An 18,546-nucleotide genomic window follows, 5' to 3' on the forward strand; every position below is an offset into this window, starting at 1 on the left:
GGTCCCCACTATCCTTCCAGTTTTTAATAATGCGTTGGACGGTTCTTAACCCAATTTTAGTAGTTTCTGCAATCTCCTTAGATGTTTTCTCTGCTTGATGCATGCCAATGATTTGACCCTTCTCAAACAGACTAACATCTTTTCCACGACCATGGGATGTGTCTTTCGACGTGGTTGTTTAGGAAATGAGAAGCAACTCATTGCACCAGTTGGGGTTAAATAACTTGTTGCCAGCTGAAAGATAATCGCCCATGCAGTAATTATCCAATAGGAGGCTCCTACCTATTTGCTTCGTTAAATCTAGGCAGTGTATATATCTTCTTCTTTCGACTTTGTCCATTTTTTCAGAATGGATCTGCGTGTCCTCCCTCACTGCATCCATATATCTCCTCTTTGGCCTTCCTCTTTGTCTCCCACCTGGTAGCTCCAGCTCTAACATTCTTCTACCAATGTATCCACTGTCCCTCCTCTGCACATGTCCAAACCATCTCAATCTGGCTTCTCTAGCTTTTGAATTGAATTGACACCAGAATACTTTTCTACTTTTCCTACCTATTTGCTTCGTTAAATCTAGGCAGTGTATATATCTTCTTCTTTCGACTTTGTCCATTTTTTCAGAATGGCCTCCTTCACTCAAGGTTACAAGTGTTTTCCCTGGACTGATCCGGTACAAACACGGCAGCGTGGCTGCACAGGGAGTCTGTTCACCTGCTGGTGTGGACGACTGCTGCACCTGAGCAAGGCACTTCCACCAGGCATCGATAACAAAGATCAATAACTATTGAAGTCTTTAGGATTCACTGAATCAAGTGAATGTGGATATTTGTCCCATATTATCTGGGACAAATATGGAACATATTCAGTTAATTCACTGAATCATACACAGGCAGATCAAGGCAGTTTTGATGAACACACTGTAATATATCTATACACATATATATATATATTACATACATACATCTGTGAGACAAAAAGTACACATTTATGGAGTATATATATATATATACTGTATATATATATATATACAGTATATATATATATATATATATAGTCACTATTTCTGTGGTACGAATATATACATTGATTCATATGGTAGTATGGATATTGTTCATATGCGGTTAGACTTACCTAGTTTGTAGGTCAGGACATACAGGACAGTCCATGGTGTTCCTGGCACAGCTAGCATCTTCCTCCACACCCTCCAGGGCCTGACAGCATCTGATCCCTGCCCATTTCTTTTGCTGTTATCAACCTGTGGGCCTCTTACAGTCTCTTCATCCAGGATAGGGGCCCCCCACACAAACAGGGCTACACCGGCATACACGAATGTCAGCAGCAAGAACATCCAGCTCCATCCAGCCACATCAATCACAGCAAGCAATCCGCCTCCTGCAAACACTGATCCAGCTTTGTAGCCCACTACTTGGGCTGTATTGCCTAGTCCCAGTTCCCCTCGTCCTTTTAACAGACCCACAGCAGCCCCATCTACCGCAATATCCTGGACGGAGGCCAGAGTGTTCATGGCCAACAGGGTTCCCGCTACACCCCAGATATGAGCTTCTGGAGCTAAAGCAGCACTGCAGAGACATGTGAGAGCCAGACCTGATACTGTGCAAACAAGCCAATGACGCTTGGTGCTGAGCCGGTCCACTAGAGGTGCCCAAAGCACCTTCAGGACCCATGGGAAGTACAGAATCTTAGTAAAGCCAATGCGAGTTAGGGAGTGACCGGCTCCTCGCAGGTAAACAGGAAGCAGCGAGGACTGGAGGCCATAAGGAATTCCCTGAACAAAGTAGAGCAAACCCAAAAAGACCAGTTTGTCATTCATGATCTACATCCAAAATTGGCACTGCGTCTTAATGAGTAGACTCTGAAGCTGTCCATAGATTAGGTCACTGTACTGACAAAATCATCCTTTTATGAACCAAATGAATAGGTCATCTGAAATGCAAATAACAGTATGGTCAGAAACACATATTAAAACTTGGGGAAATTAAAATCCATGCACGTATTGAACCAAGTTTTAATTTGCTTTGGTTTTGACTCCAGTAATAATAATATAATAATAAAAGTTGACATACAGTGGTATGAAAAAGTTTGATCATCAGACCCCTGATCATTTTCAAGATTTTCTTTTATGGATCATTGGTTTTTCGGAACAGCAATTACAATTAAATATATCATATAGCAAACAAACACAGTGATATTTAAGAAGTGAAATGAAGTTTATAGGATTTACAGCAAGAGTGCAATAATTACTTAAACAAAAGTAGGCAGGTGCATAAATTTGGGCAACCCAACAGAAAAATTACATCAATATTTAGTAGATCCTCCTTTTGCAGAAATAACAGCCTCTAAACACTTCCTATAGCTTCCAATGAGGGTCTGGATTCTGGTTGAAGGTATTTTTGACCGTTCTTCTTTACAAAACATCTCAGTTAAGTCAGGTTTGATGGTTTCCGAGCATGGACAGCCCGCTTTAAAACGGACCACAGATTTTCAATGATATTCAGGTCTGGGGACTGAGATGGCCATTCCAGAACGTTGTACTTGTTCCTCTGCATGAATGCTTTGGTAGAATTTGAGCGGTGTTTAGGGTCGTTGCCTTGTTGAAGTATCCAGCCCCGGCGCAACTTCAACTTTATCACATTGTTTGCAAGAATTTGCTGATACTGACTTCAACTTTAACAAGATTGCCAGTACCTGCACTGGCCACACAGCCACACAGCATGATGGAACCACCACCAAATTTGACTGTGGGTAGCAAGTGTTGGTCTTGGAATGCTGTGTTGTTCTTCCACCATGTATACCGCCCCTTGTTATGTCCAAATAACTCAATTTTAGTTTCATCAGTCCACAGCACCTTATTCCAAAATGAAACTGGCTTGTCCAAATGTGCTTTGCAAAGTGCGCTGAATAGTTGAACGATGCACAGTGAAGCCATCTGCAGCAAGATCATGTTGTAGGTCTTTGGAACTGGTCTGTGGGTTGAGTTTGACTGTTCTCACCATCCTTCGCCTCTGCTTATCTGAGATTTTTCTTGGCCTGCCACTACGGCCTTAACTAGAACTGTGCCTGTGGTCTTCCATTTCCTCACTATGTTCGTTACAGTGGAAACTGACAGCTGAAATCTCTGAGCTAGCTTTTTGTATCCTTCCCCTAAACCATGATGTTGAACAATCGTTGTTTTCAGGTCATTTGACTGTTGTTTTGAGGCTCCCATGTTGCCAGTCTTCAGAGAAGATGCAAAGGGGAGAACAACCTGCAACTGACCTTAAATACCCTTTCTCATGATTGGCTTCACCTGTGTATGTAGGTCAAGGGTCAGTGAGCTTACCAAACAAATGTTGTGTTCCAATAATTAGTGCAATAAGGTATTGAAATCAATAAAACAACAAAGGTGCCCAAATGTATGCACCTGCCTACTTTTGTTTAAGTAATTATTGCACACTTTCTGTAAATCCTATAAACTTCATTTCACTTCTTAAATATCACTGTATTTGTTTGCTTTATGATATATTTAATTGAAATTGCTGTTCCGAACAACCAATGATACATAAAGGAAAATCTTGAAAATGATCAGGGGTGCCCTAACTTTTTCATACCACTGTAACTCCAGTACAACAGGACGACTACCAAAACCTGGCTCAGAATTGCTAGTTACTCTACACCTGAATGGTTTGTGCACAATATTTATGTGAAGCATCCTACTGTATTAAATATTAATGTTAATCTTAATAAGAAACCGTAAAGGAAGTTTATCTTATTCTTGTCATGATTTTTTTGAATCCACACAAAACAGAATTAACGCAGCTCTGACGGTGAAGAAGCTCAATCCAGCGTTATTGTTAAAATCATTTATACATCCGAAAACAAATAACTGGTTACTGATTCGATATAAATAATAAGCTTTAATTTTTTCTCTCGTTGGAAGTTTAATATTTGTTTAAAAAACGTCAAGTCTGACTCCTTGCATCAGCTAAGCTAATGATAGCCGCTACCTTCTACGATAATAAAACTATTGGCTGGATTTTTAAACATATGTAAAGCCGAAGCGACATCTTCTTTAACGTAAACGTATGGACTATTAATAATTCTCAATTTGTGAAAGTCATCACCTCTTCTGGCTCTAGTTCTGGAGCTTACACTATCTTATTACACCATGCCTTATTTAGCCTTGGTCGCTCATCAGTCTGCATGTGTGATGTTTAACACGGCATGCATATACTTAATATATATTTTAATGACATAAAAACAATGGCTGGCGCAATTTAGAGAGTAAAATGTTACGATGACACAAGCTAAAGGGCTAACCTGAGACCGCTGGCTCGTGTACTTCCGCTACTGCTTGTTTCTTCTTCGTTGATTCGACGTGACGTGTTTTGGCAGGAAATGCAATAACGTTTTCAAACGGGTCGACTTATAGCTAAACCTCAGCGCCATCTACTGGAATTGGTGTAAAAAGTGTAGCGTATAGAATTTTTTTTTTTATCAAACTTTTGAATGTTAAATAAAATAATAAACCTAAATGTTATTTGTTTGCTTCATGTGAATGCTGTTTGATAAATGATGAAACTGTTGATGAAACCATGTCTTATTGCATCTACGGTGTATCTACTAGTGTGTGGGGTCAACACCCCATACATTAATATATCTGCTGGAACTGCAATAGATATAGTAATAAATATACATATACATACCATAAAGACAATGTGGTATACTTAGTGTACATGCATGTTTGTGTGTGTGTTTGTGTGTGTGTGTATGTATGTATCTATGTATATATATGTGCTGTATGTATGTATTAATATATGTATGCAGTGGTTAACAATGGTATAATTGAAATATAATAACAATGGAGATTGCAATCAACAACACCACACACGGCAACAATAATTACCTACTAATGTATTAATACCACTAACACTACCTATCTACTTCTACTAACCTACTAATCCACTAACTTTAACTCTAACTAACTATGATGTCTTATTTCTTTGTTCTATTACAAGTTAAAGAAATACACATAACGGTTGTAACTAACTTGCAGATTTCCTGGTTATACAGTAGATATGTTTGTCTTGTTCTTTGGAAACACCAATAGCATATTTCTCTATGTTTAACCTGTTTAACCTGTTTTTGACACTGAAACATTGTTTGAATGAAAAATGGTTAAAGTCCACCTTCAAGTAACAACAGAAACACTGATTTTGCAAAAAGTAGTAAAAGAAGACAGAGAGCACAAATTGGCCTTCAGAAAAAGTTTTTATTTGCAGAATATTTAAGCTCCTTCAGTTCTTCTGGTGATAAAGATGAGTAAACATGTTAAAGCAGCTCATGTGTAAAGACAGATACTGTCACAGAAAAATTAATGAACAGGAGTGTTGAATGTAATGGGAAAGATACTGTCTTCTAAATAAAAGTTCCATGTTAAAAATTAACTTCTAAAGGGTTAAAAGTCATTTTGCTAACAGCTAGTCTGATTGTTGATCATATCTTTGATATCACGGATCAGTCGATTTTAGTGTTCAGATCCACACAGGGCCAGCAGGATCTTCACATAGTCTCCCTTAGTGTCGTCCTAAAAAAAGAAGAGAGAACTTTCATTAACGTTCTAAAACAATTATTTAAAAAAAACACAAAGCAGTTGTGCAACATGTTTACAAGACCAAACATGATTTCCATGCAAATGTCTGTCAAATTCTACAAATAAACTGCAGCTCTGGTACAAAAGACCAAAGAGGAGACACCAGAGAGGACATCCTTCAGCATTTATTTCTTTTATAAAGCTAAAAAAAAGAAACCATTTCTCACCAGAATCTCCTGGTAGAGGGTCTTGCTGTAGTTCTTCTTGTACTCTTCTTTGATGTGTTTCATGTCAATCTCAGAGCGACTCACCATGACACGGGTCAAAATGTGTTTGCGGGTCCCTTTACCCTGGAAGACAGAACAGATTTTAGCAGGATTTAAACTCAGCCGTGCAGCAGCCAGAACACATATGGACTTCATTTCAAATCCTACTTTACCTTCATGGCCAAGTACAGCCTTTCAGCAAAGTATGCAGGTCTGCATCCAATGCACTTCACTGTGGGTTTTAAAGGGAGAGTGTCAGAGTTAAAGTGACTGGTGGAACATTCTGAATTTGTGACTACAGGTCTCTGCAAATTTATGGTTTTAAATCTAAATGCAACAGTCCTAGATATATGTAGTGGATTTATGATCAGGACCATACATGACCAAAACTTTAGGACTGAGGTCCTGAGTCTGTGGCTCCTGGGCCCCACGAGGCTCTTTAGCCCATTATCTTTGTGAAAACAGTAATATGTATGTAAATTCAATCCTAGAAACAAAAGTCATTCATGACTAACACATATTCGCCCGTGTACTGAGTAGATACCAGTGAATCTTGCAATGTCTGCAGGCACTGACATATCTGTGACAATCAGATGGTGTTTTACATAAATCCAGTTTGAGTTTACATATCAAACCTTAACTCCAAGTTTGTGAGTTACAAAATAACATACAGTAATATCACTTTCCCTGTGGTCGTCTGGGTCTTTACCTAAGGCAGTGAGGCAACTCTCGAGGTCTCCTTTCATCTCCAGGTCGATGGCTTTGGCCACGTCCACCTTACTGTACTTGGAGTATCTGTCAAACACTGCACAGGACACATAGACAGATTAAAACACAATTGGTCAGCAGTTATCGTTGAGCGTTATCAGTCAGAGGTCTCACCTCTGCGGAGATGCTGGGCACTCCTGGTGGTCAGGATCTCGATGAAGACAGAACAGTCTTTGCCCTTACGTCCCTCTCCAGCCTCATAAAGAGCTCTGGCATCACTGTCCACCAGCTGCTCGGCAACTCCTTCAGTCCTGCCAGCCTGTGATTCAGAGACAGTGGAGAATTTTAGTCTTCAGTCCATGTATGATGAAGTTTTCCAATTGTTATCTAGAACAGAATCCTAGTATAAAAAGAAATACATTGATAGTTTGGAGCCATTATTCAGTCTGCAGTGTACGTCAGTTCTCCAGGTCACTTTATCCAAAGCAGTTAAGTATAGTTATATGTTACAGGAAAAAAAGGAAGTGACCACGCCCTGACTCGAGACTGTGTCTGTAGAGACATTGGAACTCAACCAAGTGGTCATCACCGTAACAAACACCCTTTCACACACATTCTTGTCTTTATGATGCAACCACCTAGAACTATGTGAAAAATGCACTTGTTAGCACATGTTAGCATGTTTGTGTTGAGGGTGTGTGTTATCCGTGTGTCATCAGGGTGTGTCCTGTTAACACTAACAGAATGTGAAGATCCTGGATTCAGACCTGTGTGTGTGTGTGTACAACAGGTGTCACTGTAGGACAACATACACACACACCTTGCAGAGAGACAGCAGAGCAGTTCTGAAGTCCCCACTGGTGTCAGACCTGATGTCGTCCTCCAGGTCCTTCTTGTAATCTTTAATAAATAAAGAGACACTAAAATGAAGCAGGTAACTATGACAGAGTACAGAGAAAACAGTAGAACTTCAGTAACTACAGTAATGGAACCATAGTAGCAAAACTGTTGGTATTTTAGACCTTTCATGCAAAAGAACAAAAATGACACAACACAGAGAGCAGAGGCTGCGGTGACTCAGATAGTAAAACATATGATTACTTACTTGGTAGCTAAGCGTGAAAAATGCAATTATTCTTGATTTTTTTGTTGTGAAATGAACTTTTCGTTGTTGTAAGAAAATTGCTTTTGACACACTACACTACATAGAAGTAACTATAAATAGTGTGGACACCACTGGTTTGGTCATTATGTTTTTTGTGTAATTACTGTCAAGTTTGAACACTGGCTGTTCATAATGTTCCCTGACCTTCCTTGTAGGCCTTCTTGATGTCCAGAATCTCTCTGTTGGTCCTGGAGGCCAGAATCTCAATCAGAGTGTCCTCATCCGTCCCAATACCCTGAGAAAAAATGTAACATTCTTTGTTATTTAAGGATTTATTCAAGGAATGAATACTTCATCTATTCATCCAGTGTGAAAAGGTCTTTTGTTTTTATTTTTGTTTTCTCACTCTTTTCTTCTACCTTCATGGCCATTTTGAGTTGCTGAGCATCATACTGAGCCGGGGTTTTGAGCAGAGCCAGAACCACATCCTCCAGGTCTCCCTTCAGAGCAGCTTTCAGTGCGGCCTCCAGAGGCTGTGGGGAAAAGAGTTAATGTTCATTCACAGCTTTGATTTATTTTATTGTTATTATTTATTTATTATTTCATTATTTATTTATCGGGACATGTTGGTTGTTTTAGTTATTCTACTTAAATCCAACAAACAAACAACCAGAGACATTTGTTCAAGGTCCCGACAACCAGTATGTGAAGAGAAAAAATGCACCAGAATCATCCATAAACTCTGGTAAGACTTTTTGATTTACATAAACATGAGAAATGTTCTTTCATGTTTTTGCTGTCAAATTTCTATGTCCATTACTTTTCCGGTGCTCTGCTGATAAGCCTCTTTAAGCTGCTGCCTCTGCTGGTTGCTTCTCTTCACCAGGACTTCAATGATGGTGTTCTCATCCACACCTACACACACACACAAACACAGAGTATAAGAGAGAGAAACAGCCCATATTTGACAAAATACTTATTTATAATTAAATTATTTCTGGATTTATTTTATAATTTATTAAATTACACATATTAAATCAAGTTTAAATTTAAAAAAAACTTAACATACTTAATTGGCTGTGTTTCATTTTGAATTAAATTAAAATGAATTAATAAGAACTAAAAACTGGCCCTGTGCTTGGTGTCATGGTACGTGACTGCCAGGAGAGGGCGCTTAGCTCAGGCAATCATGTCTGTCAGTAGCCAAAACGTGTCCACACACGCCCCTCATTTCCACACGTTTCCTTCAGTCTTTTTACTGCTAGGTCAGTGCCCTCCAAAGTTCCTCACCTTTAGCTTTGATGGCTTTTTCCAGAGCAGCAACATCAGCACTGGGATTGAAGTTCAGAGCAGGTTTCACTGTTCCTTCGTTCTTCAGGACCTGCAGTAGGCAAACACAGAAATGTTTTATAGAAAAGTGCCTTCTGCAGCAGAGAGAAAAGTGGATAAAAGTGGTTAAAAGGTAACAGTAATGACTGATGTGATTAATGACAGTCCTATAAACAGAGACTGTAGGTTTCATCCAGAATCACTTTTTTTTATCATGATGATGTGTAAAAGTTTAAATCCTCATCTGTCTCCTTCTCGAAGCCGCAAAAAGCAGAAATAACGGTTTACTCTGATGACTCAGTTTGAAAAAGGCGGGGCAAATTGTTTTATGCTGAGGTAAAAATGATGATGTAGTCTGATTCTGTTGTCTTGCTTTAAACTGTTTCTATAATTTATTGTGAACAGTGGTGTTTTTAGTGATTATGATTGTTTAAAATGTTTAAAGGTCTCAATTTGACTCTCATGTTTTAACATCAATGACTGTCTCTTTAAGCAGCAGCAAACCACTTCTTCTCTGGCTCTGTTAGTCAAAGGCGTGGCTTAAATTCCTGCTTCTCTGAGTCACAGCACTGATGAAATTATATTTATCTCCAGAAATGAACTTTCGCTTTAGTGTCTGATCATCCCCTTCCTTTTTTCAGTCCTCCACTTGTTTAACTCCTCCTGCTCTGCGCCACCAAATCCTCACCTTTTTACTCCTACCCTCACATACACACACACACACACACCCGTCCCGTCCCATTCCTCCCCTCACATCTTTTTTCCCTAACTCCTTCCTTCATTTTAACCTCTTAACTCAGTTTTTCCACTGAAGCTAACCACAGCAAGAAGAGCAGGAAGAGGAGGAAGAGGAGGAGGCTGAGCCTCGGAGTTCAACCAATCTTAAAGCAGAGCCATAGTTACGTACAGAGTCGTCTGGCATTCCCAGATAAACTGTCTGCTGCAGGAGGGCCTGGATGAATGACATGGTGGAGCAGGAGGCTGGAGACTGGGGAAGAAAAGGGTGGAGATCAAACAGAAGGAAGAGTACAGGGAGGAGACCGTAGGAGAGAAGAGAGAGAGAATAGAATTAGTGACATCTAAAAGCCATCTTTGAACTACTGACCCAGAAACGTCTTAAACCAGGACCTTTGAACTAACCAGTAATCAGTGGATCAAATAGATTATAGATAAAAACATAATTCAAACATACATTATTATTCTGGGAAAAAAACAGTTGTCATCGCTTTAACACACCATCATACACTCCTAGTGGACAAAAACTGCTTGGTTTTGTCTTTTGCCAGTATTTTATATCAGAAGTTGGTGTAACCATTAACATTGTTTGTACTTTCTTCAAGTCCCTGACAGGAAGGTGGCGCTCTAGGCCAAAACTTAACCTTTACTTAAGATCTGATGGCAGCCCTGTGCAAGAGGTACTTCTCTGCTCAGCGCTTCCTCATACTAGTTTGTATTATCTGAAATGAAAACTCACTAAAAAAACTGAAAACATTTAGATCAGTTGATCTGAGAAGCATTTTCAGTTTATCCAGAGGAGATACTAAAGCAGAGAGCTGCAAGTCTGTGGTGAAGGTTAAAGACTAAAGATCATTCATCATGATATTCACTGTCAGAAGAGGAACAAGGACTGATCAATACAATAGTTGGTAACCAGATAAGAACAGACATCTACTGGATGTAAACCTGTGTTCTTCTGGGCACAGGCTGACCTCCCAACCCACTGACCACAGCCTCACTCAGTGACATTTGTCCTTTTTCAGAAGTTCAGCTCTGTGTCACATGGACACTGACTTTGTTCTTCAGCTGCTGATGAACTTAAACATTCTTCATACTTACTTACTTACAACAGCAAAACATGAACAAATACTGACAGACCACACCCACACAACTTATCTAAAACACATACAGAAACCCTACGGCAACCAAAGTAAATCGATAAGTAAACTACAAGAGTATGAAGTTCCAGCTCTTTCACACCACACCCTCTTCACTTACAACATCACACTTTTACCCAAACCTTCTTTAACTCTTTGTCCTAAGCTTTGTAAAAGTAAAAACTATCACAGACTGTGAAATACTTCGATTCTGATAAACAAATAATGTAGAAAACTCACCGTGTAGTTGAGATGAGAGAAAGAAGAGGCAGAGAAGTCAGAAGGAAATTCTGCAGGAGGTGAAGCACATTCACACACACACTCATTTATACACACACTACCAGAGTCCGCACCCAGTTACGTCACCAGGACCGCCCACTCTGCTGCAACTCCACACTAAGCCTCAAAGGGGCGCTCATAAAGTCAGCTGGACTGAACGCCATTATTTACGATAAAATAAAAACGTAATAAAAATTATAAAATCGGCAGCTGCACGAATGGAGTAGAAAAGAAAGAAGAAAATTAAAAAAAAAAAGAATTAAGAAAATGAGGGAAATTAAAAAATAAAAATAGTGAAATATAAAATATACTCAGGCATTAAGTTACATAAAACATTATATTTTTATAAACGAGGACTTCAGTGATACAAAACAGAGAAAAAATATAAATCTGTGAATATATAATTGTGTTTCCCTAACAAAACGTATATAAAACTTATATAAGTGAGGCAAAGAAATGAGAGGAGGAAGAGGGTGAGGCACTTGATGTTATTTCCCATAATGTTTGAGATGGAATACAGGTTAATCTCTAATCCTGGATCAGTCTAAGGCCAGGATCTTTAGGCCAGGGCTTATGTTGTTGTTTTTTGCTTCTTTTTTTCCGGGCAAAGGTTTCATAAATATTAAACATAATACCAATAATCATAATTATTATTATCTGTTTTCTGGCAGTGTAGGAGAACCAGCTGATGTTGTTAGATCATTACTGTCCCTTTTTATTAGGTTTTATTACCAATGAGGAAAAGGTAATGATTAATTGTAGTTCATAACAGTTTACTACAATTTGTATTATTGTACTTCTGCAGGCTTCAACTGTTATGTTACTTAGTTTCTGAAGTTAGCCGCAGTTAGCAGTTGCTTTACAGCAGTTTTCCACAGTTTACTGTAATTCACTGCATTCGACTCCGCTTTAACAGCAGTTAATATAAACATTATATTTTTAATACTGATGCTAATGCTAACTAAATGCTGTTCATCAGTCTCAGTTCATTGCCAGAGTAGATATTAGTACTGTACTACAGGAGTAAAGCCCGTTCCCCTCCCCTTACACAAAGTTTACCAACGTTCACATCAAACATTTACTTTCATCCTTTGTTAACTGACAGTAAATGCTTATTTGCTAATGTTTGAAAGCTAACACCTGAACAGACCCACCTGAGGTTCTCATCCAAGACCTTCAAAGTCAGTGCTATGTTTTTTTTAAACATTTGGTTCTCATTTATTGTCATGTGACTTAATAAGGTTTGATACATCACTTACACTTTACAAACATACATTAGATAACACGCTTCTCGTAAAGGGATTTGACATAACACATAACATCACAGAAAATTCACGTCCAGTTGCCTAACAGAACTTTTCAACCTTGACCATGACCTGGATGACTGAGAATCTTCATAGACATTAACACATAACCTCGACTACTGGACTAGTCTGGGCTCACAAGCTGTAATTTGGTGAACCCTCGTGAAAAGATGGTGTCTTTTATGTTGGTTGACCTGTTGTTGCTGTTGTGAACAACTTGACTCATATGTTTACATTTTTTCCGAGTGAAACCTGTTCAGCATCATAGACTGTCACGGACCAAAGATACAATAACATTCTATTTTAGTCCACTAGGCGGACATGTTGAAATAATTACTACGTAAGTAACTGGATAAATAATGTACCAACTTAAATTAACCCAACTTATCAAGATTTTATTCCAAAACTTTTTTTTTTGCGTTGTTGTTAACAGTTTATGTATCAGGTGTAAATGTTGGGATTGATTTTTTTTTTCATTAAAAGTTTATTAAGTCTGGATTTATTTATCCAAGTTTTCTTTATCACAGACATGTGGAGGAGAAATCCCGTTTTACGACTTTCTCCAAACCAAACACAGGACCAGGTCGTGGCATCAAAGACATAACCAGCAGCTGCTCCTGCTGCAGCTTCAGTGGAACCTTTCTGAAAATCACCTGCTGATGATCATTAGACCTATTTTTCTACAGAAACATTCGTAAAGCCAACTCTTTCCAACACCATCATAAGATAAATCAAAGTTTGAAAAGTTCCTGTTGTTAAAAATGTTATTGTTTAATACCTTCTCTTAAAGTGTGCTCTTTTATCTAAACACACCTTTGTTTTTTATTTGTCTTTATTATGTTCATTATAATAGTAAATACTGTTTCAAATCTTTATCAATTTAATTTATTGTTTTATACATCTACAGATTCAGGTTGAGAAAATTATCTCTAGAACAATATGGAAAATATAATTTTGTCATAGACTTTTGACATGCAGAGGCAAATAAAGAAAGATATATTTAAAGTTACCTAAATGTGACTGGCAGCAGGTTTTACTGAAATCAAGATTTAATATAGGTTTCTTGAAAACTTTTGACTTGTTTACAGTTTTTACAATTTAACAGTACTTTTTCTTGTTGCAAATCTTGTTGCTGCAATGTGTTTGTCAAAAACCTTTAATCCATCGGTTTAATACTTTGTGTGTGTGAATTTCAACCAGTTTTGTCTTTATTACAACTAAATCCTCTCATAATAATCTTGTTACATTGCTACCAGTAAAGTAAGTTTATATAACATATAACTGTAAATATCTCATATATATATGAACAGTGTGAGCTTAAATTTAACCCACAGTTATATAAGATATGACCAATAACTTACCTGGACTTTACCTGCTAACACTTACAATACCACGGTACTCGTATGCCATATTACTGTGAATATCCCATAATACACAGGTGTTTGCTAGATGGGAGCTCACGCCGACAGTGTGGTTTTATCAAAAACCACACCGTACACCTGCTGCCAACACTAATCTGAACCTGCTGTGTGTTTAAAACAGAATCAGATCTACGTACACTGACAAACCTGGCTGCTGCAGGAAGAGGATCTTGAGGGAGATCCAGAAAAGGCCAGGCTCTTCAGACACTTCAAGCAGAATCTAAGATTTTGTTGCTTTGTAGTCATATATGAAAAAAACAATGACTGTGCAAAAATACTGTGGATAAAATAGCACAATAATCGAACAGTAAAAAACATTAGCATGGGACATTTTAAAGGTACAGTAGGAAAGCACACCTGTTACAGGGTGACAGTCAATATGAGAATACAACACTATGGGAATTTATTTACTCTAGTTTTTTGGTGTTGACCCTTGTGATGGCCGGTCCTATAGCGCCTACCAGTGGGCACATGTTCGCTTCAAACCAGTGTGTGTCGTGCACTGTGCCGTAGAGATATATTGCAAATAGTTTTATGCAAAATGTTAGATTGTTTATCATCTTTGAACTTGTGACCTTGTATATGTTATGGAAATGTTTTGTGTTGACATTTCATAACAATGCTGTTTTTCATTTAATATTTATGATTCTTTATGATGAAGTTTAATATAGTCTGTGAAAACACAGGAGATGGGAGTTTATCCAGATTCCACTGCAATACATCTGGATAAATTGGCAAATTTATTAAAAGAATCTTCATAAAGAAATTAACAATAACACTGAATATCAATTAAGGGCTCTTTGATTTGTCCACCTTTGTAAAGAAATAAAACAAAAGTGACAATTCCTTAATAAACAGCAGAGGATATTAATTAACATTTGAATCAGTTTGAGGCCGAGATTGAATGAAAGAGTAAAAAATGAATAAAAGAAAACATCACTCCAGGTGTTTGAGCTGCTGCTGAAAAATGGAACATCTGCCGGAGGACCAGAAGCTCCAGCATCTGCATAATCTGAGAGATTTCAGCAGATTTGCAGATTTTCTGAAGGAAAGACACTCCCAGAATCCATCTGCTGCTGAGCTACTTCACATCTGCTGCTGGTTTAAAAAGACTCTGTTAAATCTCACGTATCAGCAAACACACACATCTTTGGATTTACATACAAATGACAAATTTGAGAACTCATCACAGAAGCAACTCAGAGATCTCAGAAAATAGTTCAGGCAGAGTTCAAAAAGACTTGATATGTTTTAATCAACACACTGACTCATTTTATTATAAATAAACAATTAACTAAGTGTAATTATTGATATTTATTTAGAACAGACCAAAATAGACTATATTATTTCACAACACAAACTGGAGAACCACAACAACAACAAAAAATACATGTTCACAATCAAAATAAAAAAGTACAAAATAACAAAATAACAACAAGAGTGGGTCAATTTTTCAGCTCATTTGAACAAGCCTTTTTCCTGCATATTTTCAAATGTGAGCACTTCCTGTTGAGGAGGAAATGATTTATGTCACTCAAAGTTTGCTTTTTTCCAAACCTCCTGAGATGAAATGTCACTCTTCATTTTCTTCATCCTGGGTCTGACTGCTCTGTCCATCACCGATGTCACTGCTGGCATCATCAGTGATGACATCACTGTGCATTCGCCTCTCTATAAATCAGACAGAAAAATCAGCTAGAGAAAATGCAAACACTCGTGGGTTAAACCAACAGAAACTCAAAAGAGAAGCAGTAAAACTTGCAATAAATATTTCTGATGTAAGACACCTCTAAGAATCTGCACTGACCGGTCAGCCCTAGTAGGTAGCAACAGCTGGTACAGCAGTGATTCTGTAGGAAGCTTTTAATGGCAGCATCTCCGAGGTTGTCTGCTCCAAACAGCAGCTCGTTCCTGTTTCCACTGTAAGAAAATAAACACAGGAAAGCTTCAACCGTAGTTAAATCTCTTTTGTTTGATAGAAATTTTTAATTCATCATTGATACCTCTGATTTTCTGCCATGACCACAGTTGGATCAGTCAGTTCTTCTCCAACACCTGACAATGACAGACAGAAACATTGTTCATTTTCACATTATTCAACTGCAGATGCAAACTACCAGGGGTAGACATACCCTGGAGATCCAGGACGAGCAACTCTCTGTTAGAGAACTGGTAGGTCCAGTGCGAGAAGGCCAGCAGTGTTTCCTCCAGGGTACAGCAGGGGTCGATCTCTTCTCCAGTATTATTATTGTACTTTCTGAAGTGACCAGTCATGTTCCTCTCAATGGTAAACCACTGACCGCTTGAGTGCCATTGGATCAGAGAGACATCTAGAAACCTGGTGGTGGATGGAGGAGAACACAACTGAGTGTGAATGTGTGAACACACACACACACACACACACACAGATAATACAGTAAAACAAATCTCAGAGAGACCTGGGTGTGTGTTGAACCTCGTTAGGTTTGATTTGGTTAAAGATGTTCATCAGTCTCTGAGCAGCTCTCTGCTGCTGGATCTCCTGCACAGAGAACAGTCAAAAATAACTTCTGTCACAATTACATTTGTGATCATGACTCAACTTTCAAAGTTATTGTAAATGGTTTAAAATGTTTATTTTGATGCGTTTTCAACTGTTCACACCTTAAATTATGTGATCACAAGTGGACCTTAAAAATATTTGTATCATTATTATGAATAGGTTCTAATGTTACATCTTGACAAAAGTGAACTACTGTTTATAACCTGTGTGGGCTGTAATAAAAAATAAACCCTGTAATAATGTGGTTAAACCTTTGTATCCAAGTTAAAAAACCTTGGACCAACCAAAAACAAAAGATCCGACGGGAGCATGTAGAACTGTGTGCTGTGAAGAAATAAGGCAAATAAGGCACAGAATCAAAAGAATCCAGAAAATGGAAATAAATGTCGAGTGCAAATTATTTTGGCACCAAATTGTCCAGTAAACTTGAGATGCAATGACACAGTAACGACTAGCGATTGTGCCCGATGAGACTGGTGGAATGACTGTGAAAAGAATAGACAAAATAAACACTGATGTTATGGTTGTGCAAGGAACAGGCACGCCAAACTATATCTGGTCATTAGATTTGAACACTGGTCCACCTTTGAGTGTCCAAACAACACTGCTTAGCAAAATAACATATTTGTTAAAAATGCCAGACCAAATTCAACAAGTCGATAAACTGCATCTAACTTTGCGTTTAAAGAACACTCCAGGGCAAGACGTTGATTTTGATAAGGTGCACAAACTGAAATCTCAACAAATTCTAATACAAGACATAATAACAGATAAAGAGAGCACAGCTGTCGCTACTGCCAAGGTTTCAGAAGAAGCAGAGAGATTACATGCAGCAAGTACGGTGATCCATTTTTTATTAGCAAAACAAAAAGGAATGTCATGGCATCGACTGGGTGTAATATCTACCGTAGCTGCATACAGCCTTGACTGTGAATGGCAATCAGATAACACCGACTACGTACAGCCATTCACTGAACTTTCCACTGAAAATGTCCAAATTCTACTGAGAAAAGAAGAAGATAACCTCTTAGCAGAGATATCGACAACATTATGGTCACAAGGCAATGCAGATGTAGTACAATTACTAACGTGCAAGCCAATAGACAAAGCATTAGACAATATCTAATCAAATTAGACACACAGTTCACAGTTATATCTGCTGAGCTAGTTTTGCTACATCCAAAATTATCTTTGGGTCCAAAATTTAGCCATCAATTTATTTAAGGTTTTTCCTAACTTTTAGACATTTTCTAAGTAATATTGTCTGTTTAGTATGAATATTTGCCTTTATAGGATATATATATATGGTTTTCCTTAAAAAAAAATTATTATATTTTCTATATTTTTTAGTTTTAAGTTACTTTTGTATTGCTTTGCTTATTTGGTTCTATGTTTCTGAAACTATTTTTTTTTCTATTTCTACTACTGTACTGTACTAGGTTCTTATTGGACAGCCCAGTTGTCAATCACAAATAGTGCCATGCTGCTACATAGAACACACATGCCTTACAAATAATCCCTGTCACTGTTTCAATATCACTTCAATGACAAGTGTAGATATGTTCCATGTACTGTATGTACTGTTTCACAAAAAGAGGGGTGAGAGACATATATTGATGTATGTAAGGGTAACACATGATTGTTGTAGTATATGTCAACTCTACTGCATTCACAATGTCATAAGGGCATCAACAGGAAAAGAAAGTAAAGAGGAAGTGAGAGAAAGTGATGTAAGGGTTAGATCAGACAGTCAATAAAATATATATATCACCTGAAGGTAAACCAATTTTACCAAAATCATTGTATAAATGGGCTGCAATATTGAGCCATGGGCCTTGCCATGTCTCAACAGGAGGGATGGTGAATACTATAAACAAAGTATTCACCACCTATGGATTTAATAATTACTAAAAAAATGTTTTTGTGCAGCATGTCTAACATGTGCTAAACATAATTCACAAGGAAACATCCGACCAAAAAGAGTTAAGTTCCCAAAACCTAATTACCCGTTCCAGGTGCTACATATGGATTTCATTGAACTCAATAAAAGTGAAGGAAAAAAATATTGTCTAGTCATAGTGGATGCCTTTTCTAAATGGGTAGAATTGTTCCCATCAAAAGCTGCTGATGC

General features: G+C 37.9%; 3 protein-coding genes across 7 annotated transcripts in view; all 3 read right to left on the reverse strand.

The window, feature by feature from the left end:
* Positions 1–4,401, reverse strand: part of mfsd3 (major facilitator superfamily domain containing 3) — a 21,594-nt gene extending 17,193 nt beyond the window's left edge. Inside the window, exons 1-2 of the mRNA XM_008335660.3 lie at positions 4,315–4,401; positions 1,129–1,941 (exon numbers count right to left, since the gene is read on the reverse strand). Coding sequence (XP_008333882.1) covers positions 1,129–1,828 — 700 coding nt within the window. The 5' untranslated portion in view covers positions 1,829–1,941; positions 4,315–4,401. The remainder of the gene's footprint in view (positions 1–1,128; positions 1,942–4,314) is intronic.
* Positions 4,402–5,246: 845 nt separating this feature from the next.
* anxa1a (annexin A1a) lies at positions 5,247–11,245 on the reverse strand. 2 transcript variants are annotated; one of them, XM_008335658.3, is made up of 12 exons: positions 11,110–11,245; positions 9,903–9,983; positions 8,957–9,047; positions 8,487–8,581; positions 8,086–8,199; positions 7,871–7,961; positions 7,382–7,461; positions 6,736–6,880; positions 6,563–6,658; positions 6,027–6,085; positions 5,815–5,937; positions 5,247–5,581 (listed from the first exon to the last, which is right to left on the reverse strand). In XM_008335658.3, exons 2-12 carry the CDS (start codon positions 9,960–9,962, stop codon positions 5,522–5,524), a joined length of 1,014 nt encoding a protein of 337 aa, XP_008333880.1. In that variant the 5' UTR covers positions 9,963–9,983; positions 11,110–11,245; the 3' UTR covers positions 5,247–5,521. The 2 variants fall into 2 exon arrangements, with proteins under 2 accessions (XP_008333880.1, XP_008333881.1); XM_008335659.3 differs by having other exon boundaries at positions 9,903–9,976; positions 11,110–11,177.
* A 3,861-nt stretch (positions 11,246–15,106) lies between these two features.
* The window catches only part of trpm6 (transient receptor potential cation channel, subfamily M, member 6), a 24,443-nt gene continuing 21,003 nt past the window's right edge, over positions 15,107–18,546 (reverse strand). For all 4 annotated transcript variants that reach the window (XM_017043220.2, XM_017043221.2, XM_017043218.2 and 1 more), the window contains 4 exons: positions 16,006–16,211; positions 15,877–15,928; positions 15,681–15,793; positions 15,107–15,544 (listed from right to left, as the gene is read on the reverse strand). In XM_017043220.2, coding sequence (XP_016898709.1) covers positions 15,447–15,544; positions 15,681–15,793; positions 15,877–15,928; positions 16,006–16,211 — 469 coding nt within the window. In that variant the 3' untranslated portion in view covers positions 15,107–15,446. The remainder of the gene's footprint in view (positions 15,545–15,680; positions 15,794–15,876; positions 15,929–16,005; positions 16,212–18,546) is intronic.

This window comes from Cynoglossus semilaevis, chromosome Z (genome assembly GCF_000523025.1).
Source record: "Cynoglossus semilaevis isolate Cse_v1.0 chromosome Z, Cse_v1.0, whole genome shotgun sequence".
NCBI classification, from domain to species: Eukaryota; Metazoa; Chordata; class Actinopteri; order Pleuronectiformes; family Cynoglossidae; genus Cynoglossus; species Cynoglossus semilaevis.

Coding starts and splice junctions, on each gene's coding strand:
- anxa1a (XM_008335658.3), bottom strand. CDS start 9,962: ATGTCATTCATCCAGGCCCTCCTGCAGCAGACAGTTTATCTGGGAATG. Junction 8,582..8,956: donor AAAAGCCATCAAAGCTAAAG/GTGAGGAACTTT, acceptor GTGTGTGTGTAG/GTGTGGATGAGAACACCATC. Junction 8,200..8,486: donor ATCAGCAGAGCACCGGAAAA/GTAATGGACATA, acceptor TTTTCCCCACAG/CCTCTGGAGGCCGCACTGAA.